General features: G+C 38.5%; 1 protein-coding gene across 2 annotated transcripts in view; it reads right to left on the bottom strand.

The window, feature by feature from the left end:
* pyd (polychaetoid) overlaps window positions 1-18,943 on the bottom strand; it is a 707,172-nt gene that overhangs the window by 154,438 nt on the left and 533,791 nt on the right. For both annotated transcript variants that reach the window (XM_067140350.2, XM_067140351.2), the window contains exons 7-10: window positions 18,055-18,205; window positions 11,228-11,379; window positions 10,994-11,115; window positions 6,277-6,449 (exon numbers count right to left, since the gene is read on the bottom strand). In XM_067140350.2, the coding sequence (XP_066996451.2) occupies window positions 6,277-6,449; window positions 10,994-11,115; window positions 11,228-11,379; window positions 18,055-18,205 (598 nt within the window). The remainder of the gene's footprint in view (window positions 1-6,276; window positions 6,450-10,993; window positions 11,116-11,227; window positions 11,380-18,054; window positions 18,206-18,943) is intronic.

The following is an 18,943-nucleotide window of genomic DNA, read 5'->3' as shown; positions in this document are numbered from 1 at the left end:
GAGTGGTGAATAAATACATGGTAACAACTGCACAAGTAAAATAAGAAATAAATATCATATTCTTCCATTGCTTTTCCCATACCCTGTTGGGGTTGGAGGTGAGAAATGTCATCATTAACGATTTTCATTCCGTGCTGATATAAACAATACATTAAAGAAATTGAGGTAGGTGCTCCACCCAATCAACCCTTCAAGGACTGTGTGAGTGATTGCAAAGGACATGTTGCCTAACGAGATCCACGCTGATGTGCAAAGCGTGCTGGAGAAGTTGCACCACCAGAAGTAATGGTCGAGAGGTGAGTTGTTCAAGTCAAAAGGAACAAGACATCAACCTTTTATGAGCAAGATTCTAGCCACCAATAAACAGCAACCACCAATAAATTTGTGACACGTTTCCACATTAGTATCAATGGTGATTACCGTTTTAAAAAGAAATACAAAGGAGCAGCGATCCTCCACAATAATATCCAAAAGGACTACCATGTGATAGTAAGGACAATAAAGAAGCAGGTGAGAATATCAACAAAGTATGTGAATGCCACTCATCATCATCATCTGTTCCCCGTTTAAGATTTTCTCTGGCCAGGATAGTGTCCATACAGCATTCCTCTTCACTCTATTAACACTGATTCCTCTGTCCCAGTGGCAGATCTAAGCTATTTCAAAGGGTAGGGCCAAGATGATAAACAAAAAACACATAGGACATCATGAACATGCACTTTAAAAAAAAAAATCAGAGAAAAATTAATTTACATGGTCCTACTAGCACCATTTCACAGAAAGTAAAACAACTACCACACTGTTATGTGGCAAACATATGATGGAAGTTTGGCACCAAAATCTGCCATGTACTGGTACACTGAGGGCGACCATATGTCTGAAGGTTCAAAACGGGACATCTGTTCCCAAAGCATTTTTATAATAGGTTACCATGATAATAATTTAAGTCATTTATTTTCATTTTTTAATATTGCAGTTGCAACTACAATTTTCCATAATTTCTCACAATTTTTTAATTTACTCAATAACATAAGATTATCAGCCACCTTCAGCACCATTACTATTTTTCTCAATAGCAAGAAACTCTTTTAACTTAAAAATTGGTATGATGAAATAATAATATTCTTGGCCTTCGTAAGTCACAACTCAAAACGTTATCAAGATATCTACGAAAAGAAAAGTTGCTGAAATAAAGAGTAAAGGCAGAGCTTAAGAACAACTAATTTATTTGTGCATTCGCAATGAGTTTACGTACATATAATACAGGGTAATTATACTTTACATAGCCACCTGCTATCAAAATATTGTGAAATAATATGTATTTTTAATTTGCAAAAATGTTAGGAAAATGGGACAAAATCGAAAACCAACAGGGCGGACAGGACAACGTAAAAGTAAAAGCTACATTTCTTTTTCAAGGATAGATGAAGAATTTTGTCATTCTGTAAATTAAATTTGTGTAAGGAAAAGCACAATTCATAAGATACAATATTTAGATATTCTTCCCCATATTTCATCATAACTGTTTTAAAACATGTCCATTCTTCTTCTACATTCCTTCTGCTTCCCTTGGCATTACTTGTTTCAAGGTATGCTAGAACTCTTCCTTTTATTTCACTTTGAGAATAATAATAATAATAATAATAATAATAATAATAATAATAATAATAATAATAATAATAATAATAATAATAATAATAATCCAAAAAGTTTGGAAAAATCATTGAAGATCTTAATTCAAAAGTCTTGCCAGAATATCTGGAAGAGCATCAGACGTTCCCTGAAGTACATACTGCTATATACTGTGCAGCACTTGCCGCAGTACGACTGAACAATGGAAAGCCATTTTTGCCTAACAATAAGTCTGTCAAGAAAAAATTGAGAGAACCACCTTGGGCAAAACGCCTGAAAGAACGCATCATCCAAATCCGCCAGGATGTGAATCGCCTGCAGCAATACAAGAATGGAGTAAGAGGGAAACGCCTAAATAACAAAATTATTCGAATTCTGAAAATCAGTTCAAGGCAGAGTCTGGAGGAACCTGGAGAAACCCTCGAAACCATGAAGCAAAAGTTGGCCACATTATCCAAGCGCCTCAAAAGATACCAAAACACCACAGAGAGAAAATCACAGAACGCAATGTTCGAAAGAAATGAGAAACAGTTCTACAACAATCTGAACGAGAGAACACAAGATGCAGCACAAGATGGAAATACGCCCAGCGAAGAAAAAATTCACAGCTATTGGTCGGGAGTATGGTCGAACCCAATAGAGCACAATGCGGAAGCCCATTGGATCAGTGAACTGAAAGATAGAACTAATGAAGTGAAGCATATGGCAACCAAGGCTGTTGAGATCGGAGAAATACAACAGAGCATCAAGAAACTGCAGAACTGGAAGGCCCCAGGCATTGATCGTATACACAATTATTACTACAAGAAATTTACATGTACTCATTTCCTTCTGACTCAACATTTCCAGAAATTTTTAGACAACCCAGCAACATTCCCAGCTTTCCTGTGCACTGGCATCACTTATCTGAAACCAAAGGATGAAAATCTGCAAAATCCAGTGAAGTATCGGCCTATAACATGTCTATCTACTCTATATAAGATATTTACATCTATAATAGCCAACAGAATTCTGAAACACTGCGAGGAAAACCACATCATTGCCGAGGAGCAAAAGGGTTGCAAGAAGAATACCAAGGGGTGCAAGGAGCAACTGATTATCGACACTGTGGTCCTAGAACAAGCACGCCATAAATCCAGGAACCTATACACGTGCTTCATTGACTACCAAAAGGCCTTTGATTCAGTACCACACACTTGGCTCATACATGTTCTGGAACTATATAAAGTTGAGCCCTCAATCATTCACTTCCTGAAGACGGTAATGGCAGACTGGAACACCTCACTTCACGTTTCTCTAAGAAACTGCAGTGTTGCAACAAGACCCATACCAATACGACGAGGGATCTTCCAAGGGGACTCACTGAGTCCATTATGGTTCTGCATGGCATTAAATCCACTATCCTACCTACTGAACACAAGTGGGTATGGATTTAGCATTAAGAATAAGCGAGAAGAGCTATTCAAAATCAGCCACCTACTCTATATGGATGACATTAAGCTGTATGCCTCTACCAAACCCCATCTCCAACATCCCTTCTCAATTACAAAGACATTTTCTTCAGATATAGGCATGCGGTTTGGATTGGACAAATGCAGAACCCAAACTGTCATCAGAGGATCCTACTCAGCACAAGGGACACCTTCGAGTTTAAGCGACGAATCCATACAACAGCTGGAGGAAGAAGAAATGTACAAACACATCGGTTTTCAGAGGAGCACTCGTATGAATCATGCCGACAACAAGAGAAATGTCACGCAGCAATATATAACACATCTCAACAAGGTACTATCATCAAAACTGACAGCTAAACATCTTACCAAAGCAGTCAATACGTACGCCGTACCACTGCTCACATACTCCTTTGGTATCATAAAATGGACCCAAACAGAACTTCAGCAGTTACAAACGAAAACAGCAGTTTCACTCACCCGGTACCATATGCACCATCCTAAATCTGCAACCGAACGTCTTACACTCCCGAGATCAGAAGGTGGTAGGGGCTTCTTATCCATTGTCAATTTACATAGCAATCTGATATCAAGTCTAAGAGAATATTTCCACTCGAGAGCTGATACATCGTGTCTTCATCATGCTGTTTGCAGAGCTGATATAAACTATACACCTCTCAATCTGTCGTTGCCAGAAATGCCTGTTTCTACCCCACCTACAAAAGAGATGAATATGGCCATGTGGAAGCAAAAACCTCTTCACGGGAAATACCCCCATGAACTGGATCAGCCTCATATCGACAAACCTGCGTCGCACGCTTGGCTGACCTACTCCGGTCTTTTCCCAGAAACAGAAGGATCTGTTCTGGCCATCCAAGATCAAGTAATTGCTACACGGAACTACCGTAGATTTATCATGAATGATCCAACAGTTGTCTCAGACAACTGCCGCCGCTGTTCCAGAACTACAGAGAGCATACAGCACGTCATCTCTGGTTGCCCACACTTGGCCAACACCGATTATAAGCACCGACATGATCAGGTAGCAAAAATCATTCACCTGAAACTTTCTGTAAAATGTGGATTTCTTCAGTCATCAACTGCATATTGGAAATATACACCTCCACCCATTCTCGAAAACTCTTCATATGAACTACTATGGGACCGAGAAGTCATAACCGATGTCACGCTCAGCAACAATAGGCCAGCTATTATTCTAATCGATAAATCAAAAAGATCCGCATCCCTTATAGAAATTGCTTGTCCAAATACCTCCAATCTGCAAACAACAATAGCCACAAAGATATCAAAATACACAGAACGCCTGTGGAAACTAGAATCAGTCACCACAGTTCCAATAGTAATATCATGTACCGGTGTTATTCCAAAATGCTTGCACAGCTCTCTGGCCGCATTAAACCTGCATCATCACACATACGTAGAATTACAGAAAGCCACCCTCCTGAGCACTTGCCACATTGTGAGAAAGTTCCTAGGAATGACTTTTCCTCTGACTCACGCCAAACAGCATGAAGTTCCAGGCCGCAGTTCCAGTAACACTGAAGAACAGATTCCCAAAACGGGGACATAAGAAGTCTGAAGTTGTTTGTATTTATTGTATAAATGTATATGTTGTAATTATTTCTGTTGTAAATATTTGTACATATATGTACCTGTAGTTTCATAATCAAGAGGGTGACTCCTTGCTTAGGCCGAGTCAGCCCATTATGTTACCGGCACAAGCCGAGCCTTCCTAAATTGATAATAATAATAATAATAATAACAATAATATTGAACAAGTTGGCCATGTTGTTAGAGGCATGCAGCTGTGAGCGTGCATTCAGGTGACAGTGGGTTCGAGCCCTGAAAATGGTTTACCGTCCTGAAGATGGTTTACCATGGTTTCCCATTTTCACACCAGGCAAATGCTAGGGCTCCACCTTAATTAAGGCCACGGCAGATTCCTTCCCACTCCCAGCCTTTCCTATCCCATCATGGCCATAAGACCCTATCTGTATCGGTGTGACGTAAAGCAACTTGCAAAATAATAATAATAATAATAATAATAATAATAATAATAATAATAATAATAATAATAATAATAATAATAATAATAACAACAACAACAAAATAAGTTAATTAATGAATAATGTGACCTCTGGAGAGACCTGGTACAGGTCTTTTGAGTTGAGACACTGTATAGGTGACTTGAACGTCTGTAAAGATGAGGCCCTACCTAAGATGAATTCTAACACTGAAGATGGCACAAACACTCAGATCTGAAGTGAAAGTAATTAACTAAATAAGTTAAAATCCTTGACCCAGCTGGGAATCAAACCTGGGACCCCTCTGACAAAAGGCCAGCAAGCTTATCATGTAGCCATGTAGCCAGAATAATAATAATAATAATAATAATAATAATAATAATAATAATAATAATAATAATAATAATAATAATAATAATAATAATAATAATAATAATTTCAGTATTATTTTTCAAGGCAACTGATGAACCCCTACCTGATCTGAGGTAATACGTCTAATAAATCTCCCCAGGCAGCGACCTGGATTTTTATTTGGAACATCAATAGCATGTACGTAAGGTATATAAAACGACAACACGGATCAACTGTAGTAATATACTGGTTCCAGGATTGACCAGACATAGATTAGATTATTTAAAGAACTCAGCCTCCTCATTCTAAAATCCTGCAGTATACCAGCCAGTGTCCCAGGTGCTGTATACTGAAAACCCTTGTAGACTAGAGACAACCATTACTTGCACAACAAACATTATTACATACAGCATAAAATACAAAATATGTATTAACATAGATCCCAGCTTGTGCAACAGATATGGAGACTATGTACAGTACAATCCTGCACCAATTGGAACAACAAAGTTAACTTGTAGTATTATTTTAACTAACTTGTACATCCATACACCACACTGGGAAGTTGTTTTACACTGGGTAAAATGCTGGATTTTTTAGAATAAAAAGCCTGTATTCTTTAATACTGATATTCTTAATTGGTGAGAAAGAAGTGTTGGTTTCTTCAACGGAATATAATTTTACATTACATTTATTTACTCACTTATTCTGATCATCAGTATAAAGGAGCGCAAGTTAATGTAAACAATTGAGCCATGAATTCAAATCTCAATTTGTGATAACATAGATTAGTTTTTTACCCTGCCAAGAGATTTAGACCGGCGATGACTTCCTCTTCTTCGCCTAAAGAAACTTCCTCTGCTCTCTGATGCTGTCAGTTCCTTTTTGGTGGCATTAAATTGTGCTGTGGCAAGTTCTTCAGCCCTTGACTTGTTTGGAATTATACCCTTCTGTACCTCTTGATTATTCCGACCTAAAAAAGAGAGAGTAATAAGAAAGTGAACAAAGGTGCAACAAGTGCAAGCCACACAAATGAAAAGTATAAATCAATATGGCAACTTTGAAAGAATATGTGACGTGTTGGGCAGAAAGAAACATTAAGTAGGAATTTTTATTCTTGAGACTTTTGTGTTTCTAAAATTGGCATAAGATACTGAGCATTTTAAAAAAGAGTTCATGCTTCTAGTTGTAATACTTCAGAAGATATAATTATTGACCATTGCTATTAACCCATTTGCATCACATGACGGGCTGTGGTCGTGCACGGTGTTTTGGCGCATCAATCAAATTATGAGCTCAGGTCGCAATGACGCAGTGCCTCACTTATCTTTATATATTAGATTCCCTTTGCAATATAATTTCTAAGAATACATACTGTAAGGAACTAGAGGCACGTACTGTTGTTAAACAATGTTGTCTATATTTCTGTATGACACTGGGATTGTTGAATCACAGTTTATGTTCCTCGCTATTCAGTATCCATTATGCAGTAGAACCGGCTTTGCGGCAATGACGACGAGAGATAGAAAGCGCTTGTAAACATTGTTTTAGATAACGATTATTGCAATAATGACGTTCTGGAAAATGAATCCGAATTCAAGGACAGTGACAGCAACACTGAAAGTTACTGAAATGAGCAGAATATTGAAGAAAGTGAAAGTGAAAGTACTGCGCCAGGTCATTCTGAACGCATGCGGCCGGTGACACAAAAGAAGAGTAGTGATTAAAAATAGGAGAAAATAGACAATAATCATGATATATATATCCATCACATGGATATATCGGTGATTCAGAAATACTTACAAAAATGTATAGTCCGCCCACCATCCAAGTTCAAAACCCTTAACAAAATTAGGTTTTTAGAGTACACTGATCCGCTCTTTTGAAATTATTTCAAGTGAAACATTTGTACCACAGCCAGCAGCCACTCAAGGAATGAAGAATAGGTAAGTCAAACCTTCAATGACACAAATGCAAAAGTTTAGTGAATTATCTACATTAGTTTTTATTTATGCGTGTTTTTGTGTGACAGGTACGCTCAAACTACGGACGGGCAAATTAAATCTGATTCCACAGTCAACAATGTGGCAATTTATTGTGACTTGAATGGGTTAAGAAAACTGTATTTTGAGGAAAACACAATTTCAGCTTTCAATATTTTCTTACCAATAGTACAGAGTTTTCATGACATTGAATTGCAAATACATGAACTGCTGGGTAATTTGATTTGTTAAGAAGACCCATACGTATCACAAGAAGTCAAAACATAACAATACAATTTTTACCCCTCAGACAATTTTGTTCGGCTCTGCTGTAAAATTTCCACTGCCATCTTTGGGTCCCTTTCCGCGCACTAGGTCACGTATACTGAAGTACAAAATAAATCAAATTTTGAAGATATACTTTAAATCAATTTCACCGTTTAGGTGAACGACTGACCAATTTAAGTTACACCAGAGGAAGTGAAAGTACTACGCCAGGTCATTAGATGCAAAGTGAGTCTCGGCCCATAAGTGGTCACAGCTGGTCCATGGTCCAACAGCTTTTCACTCTGACCGGCCAACCGAGCAGTGGAGGGGTGGCTATGGCTCTATGCCTCTGCGTTCGGTAGACGGGACAGGGCTGGACCTCAAGGCTGGACCCAACCACTGGCTGTCCTGAGAATAGTTTTCCGTAGTTTTCCATTCTCCTGCACTATGGCGAATGTCAGGACAGTTCCTAGTATAGGCCACAACTGCCAATCCCCTCACCTTCTCCGTGCATCTCCTTCGCCATAACAAATCTCCCGGCCTGGAGACGGCATCACCGTCTAAGAGGCCTGCCTCCCCCTTTGGGGGATGAATGAAAACATTTTAGTAGTAGTAGCAGTAGTAGTAGTCGTAGCAGCAGCAGTAGTAGTAGTAGCAGTAGTAGTAGTAGTAGCAGCAGCAGTAGTAGTAGTAGTAGCAGTAGTAGTAGCAGTAGTGGACCTCAAAGCATGTTATCATACTACTGAGGTCAAAACAGGCTCTCTTCTGTACAGCAGATGTCATAGCCATCATGGTCTAGAATTCACTCCATATCTGTGTTCTTCTCCAGTGGTATTTAAGGTGCCTCAGGTCCATATCTACCAGCATATATAAAAACTCCTACAGGACAAAATTTCTAGCACCTTGGTGTCTCCAAAACCAGTAAAAGTAGTTAGTGGGTCATTCTTGACTACTTCATTCTGTATGTGACTTGAGGAATCTGAAGATATTGCTTGATTGGATGAACTTTATTCAGCTGATCCCAATTATTTCTGGGGACACTGGAGCCACCCAGGTTGTTGAGGCTGGCTGCCCTTCTTAAGACCACGCTATTCGTGAGATTAAACTCTCAATCCCGGATCGACCAGTAATCGAACCTCAGCCTTCCAGGTGGCAAGCCAGCAGCTGAGCCACTGAGCTAATCACACCTCCATTCCTCGACTGGATATTCTGTGCCTGATAATATTTTTATTATTTGTGTTCAGCCAACTGGAAACTTACTACTCGTCCTCTTTCCCAGCTTTCAGTTGTTCAAGTACTGTACATCAAATAATTCTTGTTCACATCACATACTAGATTTTTGAAACATCTTCTCATTAGCACCTCAGTGAACATTTGAATGTATAAACTTAACTGGCTGGCAAAAAAGATACCAATCACCTGAAATTCTTTTACTAAAATTGAAGTTAAAATGCAAATTATGAAGTAATCCTAGAAACAATATAGCTAAAATTGTACAAAAATTACGGAATACACTTTTATGAACAGGTAACATATAAGTTTACAGCTTTTAAATCAATTTGGAAACAATGACCGTTATAAGTAAAATATCAACACCTTTTTTCCGAAACTTTGTCAACATTTTTTGTTTAACTTTCTACTGAAAATGACTTCATTGCACACAACTTAAGTCCACACTAACAATAATGGAAACAAGCACTCAGTCTCTGGTGTGTCCTGCTTTGGGTGTTAAGACTCCGATGTCTCCCTGGTTAGTATTGAAACATTCCTCTTTAAATGCCATCCTCACATTGCCTAATGTCGCTGGAACAGGATAATGGTCTGGGTTTCATCTATCCAACTTATAGCAGAGAAGTTCAGGGCTGCTTGCTGACCAGTTGAGTCAAACAATCTGTAGGGCACTGAAATACTGTGATGTACAAAGGGCTACATGTGGATAAGCACTGTTGTACATGAATATGAACTTGTCTCCAATACTCAGAACAAAAGACATGACATGATCGGCAAGGATCTTGTTAATGTAGTGGTGAAAGTTGAGGCTACCATTCTCAACAAGCACCAGTTCTGTTCAGGTCTCTATGGAGATGGCACCCACACCATCACAGAGCCTCCGACAAATGGCATCCTACAGAGAATGTGCATTTTACATACCAGTCTCCAGCTCGAGATTTCATGGAGAACCTGGACTCGTCAAGAGGACAGCACTCTGCTCTATTGCTGCATATGATAACAAGCGAACTGAAGATGTGCCTCCTGGTGTTAGCTTATCAGATCTGACCCCTTATTGAACATTTTCTTCTCTAAGGCATTGTCAAAGAGTCTTCTCATTCAAGTTAAATATGGCGCACGTGCTGTGGTCAATTCTAAGCTTCAACTACAGTTGTATGGTTATCTTAAGCAACCTGTTTGACGAGAAATCGTTTATCTTGGGCTGAAGTCTTCCCTTTTTCTGCCAGACTGAGGTCATCTGGAGTAATTGTGAGTATACTGAACCCGTATCACTGCCTCTTGCCCCGTGGTGTATGGTGCATATATGACAGCAGTGGAGTAAGGGATGTTGCATCAGTCATCAGTCAGCGTTACGGCTTTGGCAACATCTTTGGGTGTCAGAGGCACGTTTTCAACTAAACTTAAGGTTAAAATGACACACCAACCATTGTTGACGATTGTTATGCCCTCCAAATGGAAGAAAGGCAATGAAAGAACACAATACTATGTAGCGTATAGCAGATATTCAGTGCGGGAAAAACACTTGTTCGTGAAAAGACCTATTGTTCCACAATAAAGTGTAGATAAGAAGGGGCCATACATTCAGTCACTAACTAATGCAGGCAATAAAACAATACAACTATACTTGCCATTGATAAAATATTCATTACTTAATTCTAAGTAACATTTAAACATTTTTTTTTAAAAAAATTGCCGATCATTGCATGCATGAAATAACTTGCTTTGCTCTAGGGGCTGTGGTAGTTAGTGCAACTGTGTAGTTACAGGCTGAGGAGAGCTACCTTGGGATTTAAAATAACATGCTATCCTAAAATTTGCCAGTGCTGAGAGTAAAAAAAAAAAAACAACCCACACGTAACTCTTGTCCAAAAACAATATGCAAACCTTTGGGCTCCAGAAATACAGCCTCCAAAAGGGATGAGAAGTATGATTGCCACCTGGGCGTCTGCCCGAAATGCAGATCAGTAGTGACTGATCGACTAAACTTCCATTCAATACAATAAATTATGCAACAGTTAAAAATGTAAATATTACTCACCTATCCTAAACACTTGCCAGGAACCAACAACACCATTATGTAGCGTGTCCACAACATGAAATACATCCCCTTTACGGAAACTCATCTCGCCTTTGTTGGGTTGGTCATAGTTGAAATGAGCTCTAAAAGCAAACAGGAGAATATGTTGTTGCTGTTGTTGTTGCTTTTTAAATCCAGTCAGAAGGAAAAACAAGAAATTACCTATTTTACCAACTCGTATCTCAAAGAACTTACTTGATGTGAAAAGAGTCTCCTCGCTGGCTTGCTACAATCTGCTCGTACTCCTCCTTACGATACTGAACAATGAGATCAATTTGGTCCTGAAGACTTAGAAGAAATAGCACAGCTTCTTCTCGGGTAACTCCCTTCATGTCCATATCATTCACCTACAAAATTGAAATAAAGCAGCCAATCAGATGATATGAATTTTAAAACCACACTACTATCATAATCACCATCATCATCAATTGTAAAAGAGATAAGTTCCTTTCCATTTAACTTGATATCTTCACCAGTCTTCACAAGTTACCATGTTCCTATCAGACCCTTTTGTCTTATGCTGCTCTGAATCGAGACCATTGATCATAAACTGATTCATTCTTGATCTCTCTAACCTATCATTCATAATCTAACAGTGTGTTTTGACTTACATCTTCATTCATAGGGTACCACACCAGAAACACAAAAATTCAAGATATTTGATTTGACAAATGAACACAAGACTTTCCATACCACCCAATGGAGAAACAAATAATTAATGACAATATTTGAGGGTAGTGTATTAACAGAATAACAAAGTAACATAAAATTGGATTACGCACATTGTTTACATTTACATTATTCTTTCGAGTACCAATCAAACTTATCCTCATCACATCATTCTGGTTTTATAGATGGAAACTCATTCATCCAATTACCATTTAACTTTGAAATCCTTTACCATAGTATCCTAATAATAAAGCTAACATATATACATGTGTGTTTAAAGTATAGGTCTATCATCCAACTGAAGCAGCAAATATCCACATCAACAGATTACAGATTAATGAACACAAAGAAGAGAAAATGCAAACTTCAACAGTGCAGACAAAGTGAAGAACAGCAAAGTATAATGAACTGGTAGTGACTATTGATTAATAATAGAATATACAGGAAGGAAGAGTGAAGCTCCTTCTTACTTTGGAAGCAGATCACAAACTCTGTGGTCTCTGTGAAAAGAAGATTGTTGTTCACCAGAGAGGGTTAATAAAACAAAATTTTTTGACTGAACCTGAAAGTTATTTAAGCTGAATAAAGACCCTGCCAAATTACTGCATGTGCACTGAGAGGAGATTTAATTTTTTCCCAAGAGTAACAGTAAAAATTCACGAGATCTGAGGATAATTGAACATTTAGGCGGGACATTTTTCTAGAAGCTGAAATTCAGGACAATCATGCTTTTTCAGGACGCATGGCAACCCTATCCAATTGTCCATTTAATTTGTCCAAACCTCTCTGCATATTTTCTCTATTTATATATTAAAATTTTCCATGTTTCTTCATTTCCACTCATTTCATTACTCACTCTATCTCTCCTTGTCCTCTGTAACATATCACTCAGACAGAGAATTTCATTTCTGCGGTCTGTATTTGATTTTCATCCTTATCTGTAAGTTACCAGAAGTAGAGTGTACGAGTTATGATCTCAAGTTTGCGGGTTGAATTCTAGCAAAGGTGGCTAATTCTTGAAGGGTGGGCAAGAATCTTTGCACTCCATACCATAATTGCCGGCTCTGGTTGTGCGCTCTGCATCTACTAGACAAGATTAACTCACAAGGACGCACCATGCTCTGTGTAACATCGTTTCCTTTTGTGTTTTGGAGAGATGAAAGAACACCTCTACAGGTTTAAAGTAATATATAATTTAGGACACCAATAACTCTTTGTTTTAGAGATATTCACATCTATTGAAAATGGTGTCGTGTGAAATAGCTACTCAGTGCTACAGAACGGGTATCACATTTTACAAACCTGAATTTGAAACCTGTTGCCCATAAACATTTTTGTCTTAAATTAATGTTTGCCCTTTATTATGTTCATTTTTATCTCACAATTTAATTTCTTATAACCTCCCCAATTACAGAGTTGCCACTAGGACAAAGTATACTTCATTTTTCAATACACAACTTACCATCACTACTTAACAGGTTATAAAAAAATATTATCCAACAAATCATATTAGCATGAAATATGAAAAATCTTTCACATACACTGGCAGAAAAAAAATCCAAACACCATGAAATAAAGAATGTAGAATACAGAAATTTTGGCAATATATTTGTTGAGGTAGCCTATTTAATTGGTCAAAGGTACAAGACTACAGGTTAATATCTGTGCGACAAAAACCATTGCAAATGTGCCAAGCTGGTCCATTAATAACCGGTGTAATCGCCTAACTGTTGAATGCAGGCATGCAAACGTGCATGCATTATGTCGTACAGGTGCCAGATTTCACCTTATGGGATGGAGTTCCATGCCTGTTGCACTTGGTCGGTCAATAAAGGGGCGGTTAATGCCAGTTGTGGATGACGTTGGAGTTGTCATCCAATGATGTCCCATACGTGCTCGATTGGGGAAAAATTGGGGGATCGAGCAGGCCAAGGCAAAATGTTGACACTCTGTAGAACATGTTGAGTTACAACAGCAGCATGGGGGCGTGCATTATCCTGTTGGAAATGCTGTTCATGAATGGCAGCACAACAGATCGAATCACCAGACTGATGTACATATCTGCAGTTCAGGGTGCGTGGGATAATCATGAGAGTGCTCCTGCTGTCGTAGAAAATTGCTCCCCGGACTAGAACTCCCGGTATAGGTCCAGTGTGTCGACGCCGCAGACGGGTGGAATGAAGGCGCTTACCTGGCCTCCTCCTAACCAACACACGGCCATCACTGGCCATCAAGGCAGAACTGACTTTTATCGGAAAACACAACGGATCTCCACTCCATCCTCCAATGAGCTCTTGCTTGACCACTGAAGTCGCATGTGATGTAGATGTTGATTCCCATAAGGAACCTAAAATACTTGTCCTGAATGAGTAAATTTATAATACCAATATAATATAATGCAACCAAAAATGAGTTAGCTGGAAAATTTATAATGTCCAATAACGGACCATTATATCGGTATTACAAATTTACTCATTCAGGACAAACATTTTAGGTTCCTTATGGGAATCAACATCTACATCATTTGATGGCCAGGCAGGCATCAATTTTTAGAAATGATACATAGCTCTCATAGTGCATTGGCACTGCTGGTGGCTTCAAGTAGCCTATGCAGTGGCCTCCACGATATGCACTAGCCTTGCGTCTTGGGTGGTGTGCTAAGTCCCAACTGACGAGCCTAACTTAGCACACGAGGGCGAAACACAGGCAACCAAGAATGAGTTAGCTGGAAAATTTATAATGTCCAATAACGAACCATTATATTGGTATCACTGAAGTCGCAGGCGGCAGTGGTTTGGAGTAAGTGGTATATATACCGCAGGGTGTCTGGCTCGGAGCTGTCCTTCAAGTAACCGATTTCGAACAGTTCGTTGCGTCACTGCGGTGCCAACTGCCGCTCGAATCGCCGCTGCAGATGCAGTCTGCTGCACCACAGCATCACGACAAATATGGTGGTCCTCCCTCTCAGTGGTGCCATGGGGACGTCCAGAGCCCGGTCTTCTTGCGAGTGTACTTTCTCGTGACCATTGCTGCCAGCATGCATACACAGTGGAGACATTCCTGCCAAGTCGTTCTGCAATAGCGCGGAAGAAAACTTCACCTTCACGTAGCTTCTTATACGGCCTCGCGTTCAACCACAGTGAGCTGGTGATACTGGCCTCTTCGTTGTTGTAAACCCATTTTTGACTCACTCACAGTCACTTTGTCCAATCTCACAGGTAACTAACACTCTTGCATAGTGCAGCCCTTATTTAAAGCAAACCTGATGTGCAACGTCATGGGGCCACTACTAGCGCCACACTAATGCAATTTGCAGGAAATTTGAATCAACATCCTTTTTTCAGATGTATAAACATGCCTACAAATGTTTGTTAATCTAGCATAACCCCATCTTGGTGTTTGGAATTTTTTTTTTTTTTTTTCCCCTGTCAGTGTGCAATACAAAAAGGAACTAAGAAAGAGAGAGTATATAATACACAATACTATTGACCATATAAAGGGTTTCTCAAAATTAGTACTGAACTGCAGATAGCAGCTACTGCTATGTTTGTAAACAGATGTTTTCCTATGCCTAATGAAGTTCCCAACTGCGATAAGAACGTAGGAATTATTCCCCCGGATTCCCACCATTAAGCCTGTGACATATATTTTGCAGTCCATATTTTTTGAGACTATAGGGTTATAAATACTCTTCGAGTTCTTTTTTTATAGTAGTTTCCAATTTCTTTTTAATGAAGGCTATTTTTATTTTACAATTTTCTTTAGGTCACACAGACACAGTTAGGTCTTATGGCAACAATGGGATAGGAAAGGTCTAGGAGTTGGAAAGAAGTGACCATGGCCTTAATTAAGGTACAGCCCCAGCATTTGCCTGTGTGAAAATGGGACACCAATGAAAGCCATCTTCAGGACCGCCAACAGTGGTATTGTATTATTCCTTACGCAATCAATTCGGAGGTTTAAATGTTTCAACTCTAGAACCGGGAAGCGTCGATGAATCGACGGGTTGCCCATTTCTGTAGCAGCAGAGTTGATTCTTCGATGTCTTTTTATTTCTTCGTTTAGTAGCACTATTCTGCTAATAGATGGAGTGACATGTCTTGTCTTGTGATCCTAGAAGTTTACAGATGCTTCTTACTCATTTTCATCATAGAAACAATCTCCTTCTATATGCTTCCTTGGAAACAAATGAGCAACTCACTGCTATAAGAACCAAAACATCGTGTATTAGCGCTGTACTTGTTATCGCTACCGCTCTTATCTTGAGGCTGTAATTATATGAACTGGCGAGTTTAAAGTGCACCTTTGTTGTTGTTATTTCATTCTACAATATTTTTGTTTTAGTTAGCTTGTACTGTATGTAGTATATCTGCTGTAATAACATTTATTATAACAAGTTTGTGCACCCAGGAAGGTTATAGGCCAATCATAGCACATATGTGGGGAAATATATATTATACATTATTGCATAGACTTGAAACTTTCACACATATTATGCATATATATACTGTATGTGTGTGCATCATTTTGTATATCTTGGATTTTGTTTTTTCATGTTTTATCTCATATTTTACGTTGTTAAAATTTTGATATTGCTCGTGAAATAATAATTCCACCATTTTCAAGTCTCGGTTTCTGTTTTTAAGAAGTCTCACAGAAAAGTTAATATTACCATCTGAATCTGCAGTTTATTAGCTTTCCAACAATATGCAACAGTGCCATGGAGCATTGTTCACAATAGGATGAAAATAAAAATCAACTGATAGGTAAATATCACACAAAATCGCTACCATTACAGAATTTAACATTGCCAGTTCTAGGGTAAATATGGGTAATGAATGCATAATAATAAAATTACTAAACACTAGTTTTTCATCACTTTCTTATAGTGAAAACAAAAAAACATAAAACAATTGATTGATAGTGGCGGACCATGCCGAGCCATTTTCAGGGCTGCCGGTGTGGTTTGTTAATTTTCTGTACATTAGTTTTGCAATATTATACTGTTACAGTACACCCTATACACAATTTTACAATGGTGAAGTGACTGAAATGACCAAAGTACGTATTTCATCTTTGAAACAAAATAGTAATTCTCTGCAGAGTTTCTCTTATATCTAGCATGTCTTTCTATTACATTAATTTGTTTTGTGATCTGAATAATCTGGCAAAAGAAATAGGGCAGGGGAGGGATGTGCGGGATTATATTTAATCTGTTAATTTAATCTATAACAACGCCTGAATTTCTGGCCCACAAAACTCCGCTGTTCTAAACAACCTTCAGTAACATTTTTGTAGTTAAATAGAGACCCAATGATTTGAGGAGGACTAATGCTATCTTGGGTAACTGAAAATAGGACAGCCCTTTTAGATTATGAATTATTACTGCAATACAGTATCATGTTTCACAGTTTGAGACTCAGGTTTTCGAAGTACTGACACAGGGTTTATTTATGATAGTGCAGAAACTTAAATTGTGCATTATATCAGTTTATATCCAAAAACGGTAAATATTCACATACAAAAACAGTTTGCAGCACCTTCCATGAGTATACAAATAAGAGCAAGCTTCAGTAATGTCACAAATAGATGGCAGATACCGTATGTTCATGAATCATTCCTCAAGGAGCAAAGATATGACACTCGGAAGTTCGACAGTGTCGTAACCACAGAACCACTTACAATGAAACACAAGTTAAAATATTCCGTGACTCTCATTAGGTTAAAAAATTCTTAGATAAGGAAGCTAACAGAGGATAAGAATGGTCAATAATTAGTTTTTACTACACACAGATTGTGGAAGGGTGGAAAAATGTTTTGTTTTAAAGTTTATACTCTGGAATGAATAACAAGAAAACAGCCTAGTTTCTGATATCACTCCGAACAGGGAAGTGAAATTCACGTTATAAGCTCTTACACACTTTTTTTTTACCATTTGCTTTACATCGCACCGTCTTATGGCGACAATGGGATAGGAAAAGTCTAGGAATGGGAAGGAAGCGGCCATGGCCTTAAATAAGGTACAGCCCCAGCATTTTTCTGGTGTGAAAATGAGAAACCAGGAAAAACTGTCTTCAGGGCTGCCGACAGTGGGGTTCAAACCCACTATCTCCTGGAAGCATGCTCACAGCTGGGCACCCGCTAACAGCACAGCGCTATAAAACTTAATCTAGATTTATAATGTTATGCTACAGTGATCATACAAATGCTGCCCAACCAGAATACTGTATACTACCGGTTTGAATTTGATACAAACTATTCTCTTTACAAAAATCTTAATATTAACTCCTACAGCATTTTTCAATCAGTACTGTAGGTCTATTTGAATTTTTTGCTGTCATTCTGTTGCATACCTTGAGGATTTTATCCCCTGGCTGAAGACCCTGTAGAGATGCAGGGCTCCCAGGTTGCACTGCAGTCACAAAGATGCCCACTTCATTGCCTCCGGTGAGCCGAATACCAACTGAACCTTCCTTCTGGAACGTTATGAACCGAGGATCTGGCCTGAAACCACAAATCAGAAAGATCATGAATAGATCAAAATGTATGACAATATATCAAACACAATCTCTTCACTGTCAACAGACTGTTTGGATCAAAATAGCTTGTTTTTGGAATTATTAATTAGTATTTTTCTCTGATGCTGTTCATGGTGAGGAAATATGAATTTCATATACATTCTCATAATGCAATGAACTAAACATTCACATGAACTTATTGTATATCAACATATTTATGTACCTCAGAACTAGATCAAAAATTGGATGTATGGCTTTTCAGGCGTTTGCTCTATTAACCAGCTTCTGATAAGTTCACCTGCATACACCCCAGCATCAGTGGGTAGGGTCTGACACATCCCACTCTGACGAGTCTAGTGTCAGACCTAAGACGAAATGCTGGTTAATAGAGCAAACGCCTGAAAAGCCATACATCCAATTTTTTATCTGATTTTTTATATGCTCTATTGGTGGAAAAATATCTAATTCCCTTCATGGGAATTTAGTATTACCACCTCAGAAATAGCCGAACGTAAATCCAAAAATGGAGATTTTCTGATTTTTACATTAATGCATGTAAAATTCCGTTTTGCATCGAGCCGTAGTGTCTTAAGTCCCCAAAAACTTTTATAATTGGCTAGGTTTATAAGACCAGAAGTCCTAATGTACGTTTGAGCCAGATAAACATAAGTCCACTTAGTACGTAATGGCTCTGAAGCAATTCTCAATACCTGTAAAACGTATG

This window comes from Anabrus simplex, chromosome 2 (assembly GCF_040414725.1).
Source record: "Anabrus simplex isolate iqAnaSimp1 chromosome 2, ASM4041472v1, whole genome shotgun sequence".
NCBI classification, from domain to species: domain Eukaryota; kingdom Metazoa; phylum Arthropoda; class Insecta; order Orthoptera; family Tettigoniidae; genus Anabrus; species Anabrus simplex.
Note: the sequence above shows the minus strand (reverse complement) of the source record. Positions and strands in the feature narration are given on the sequence as shown.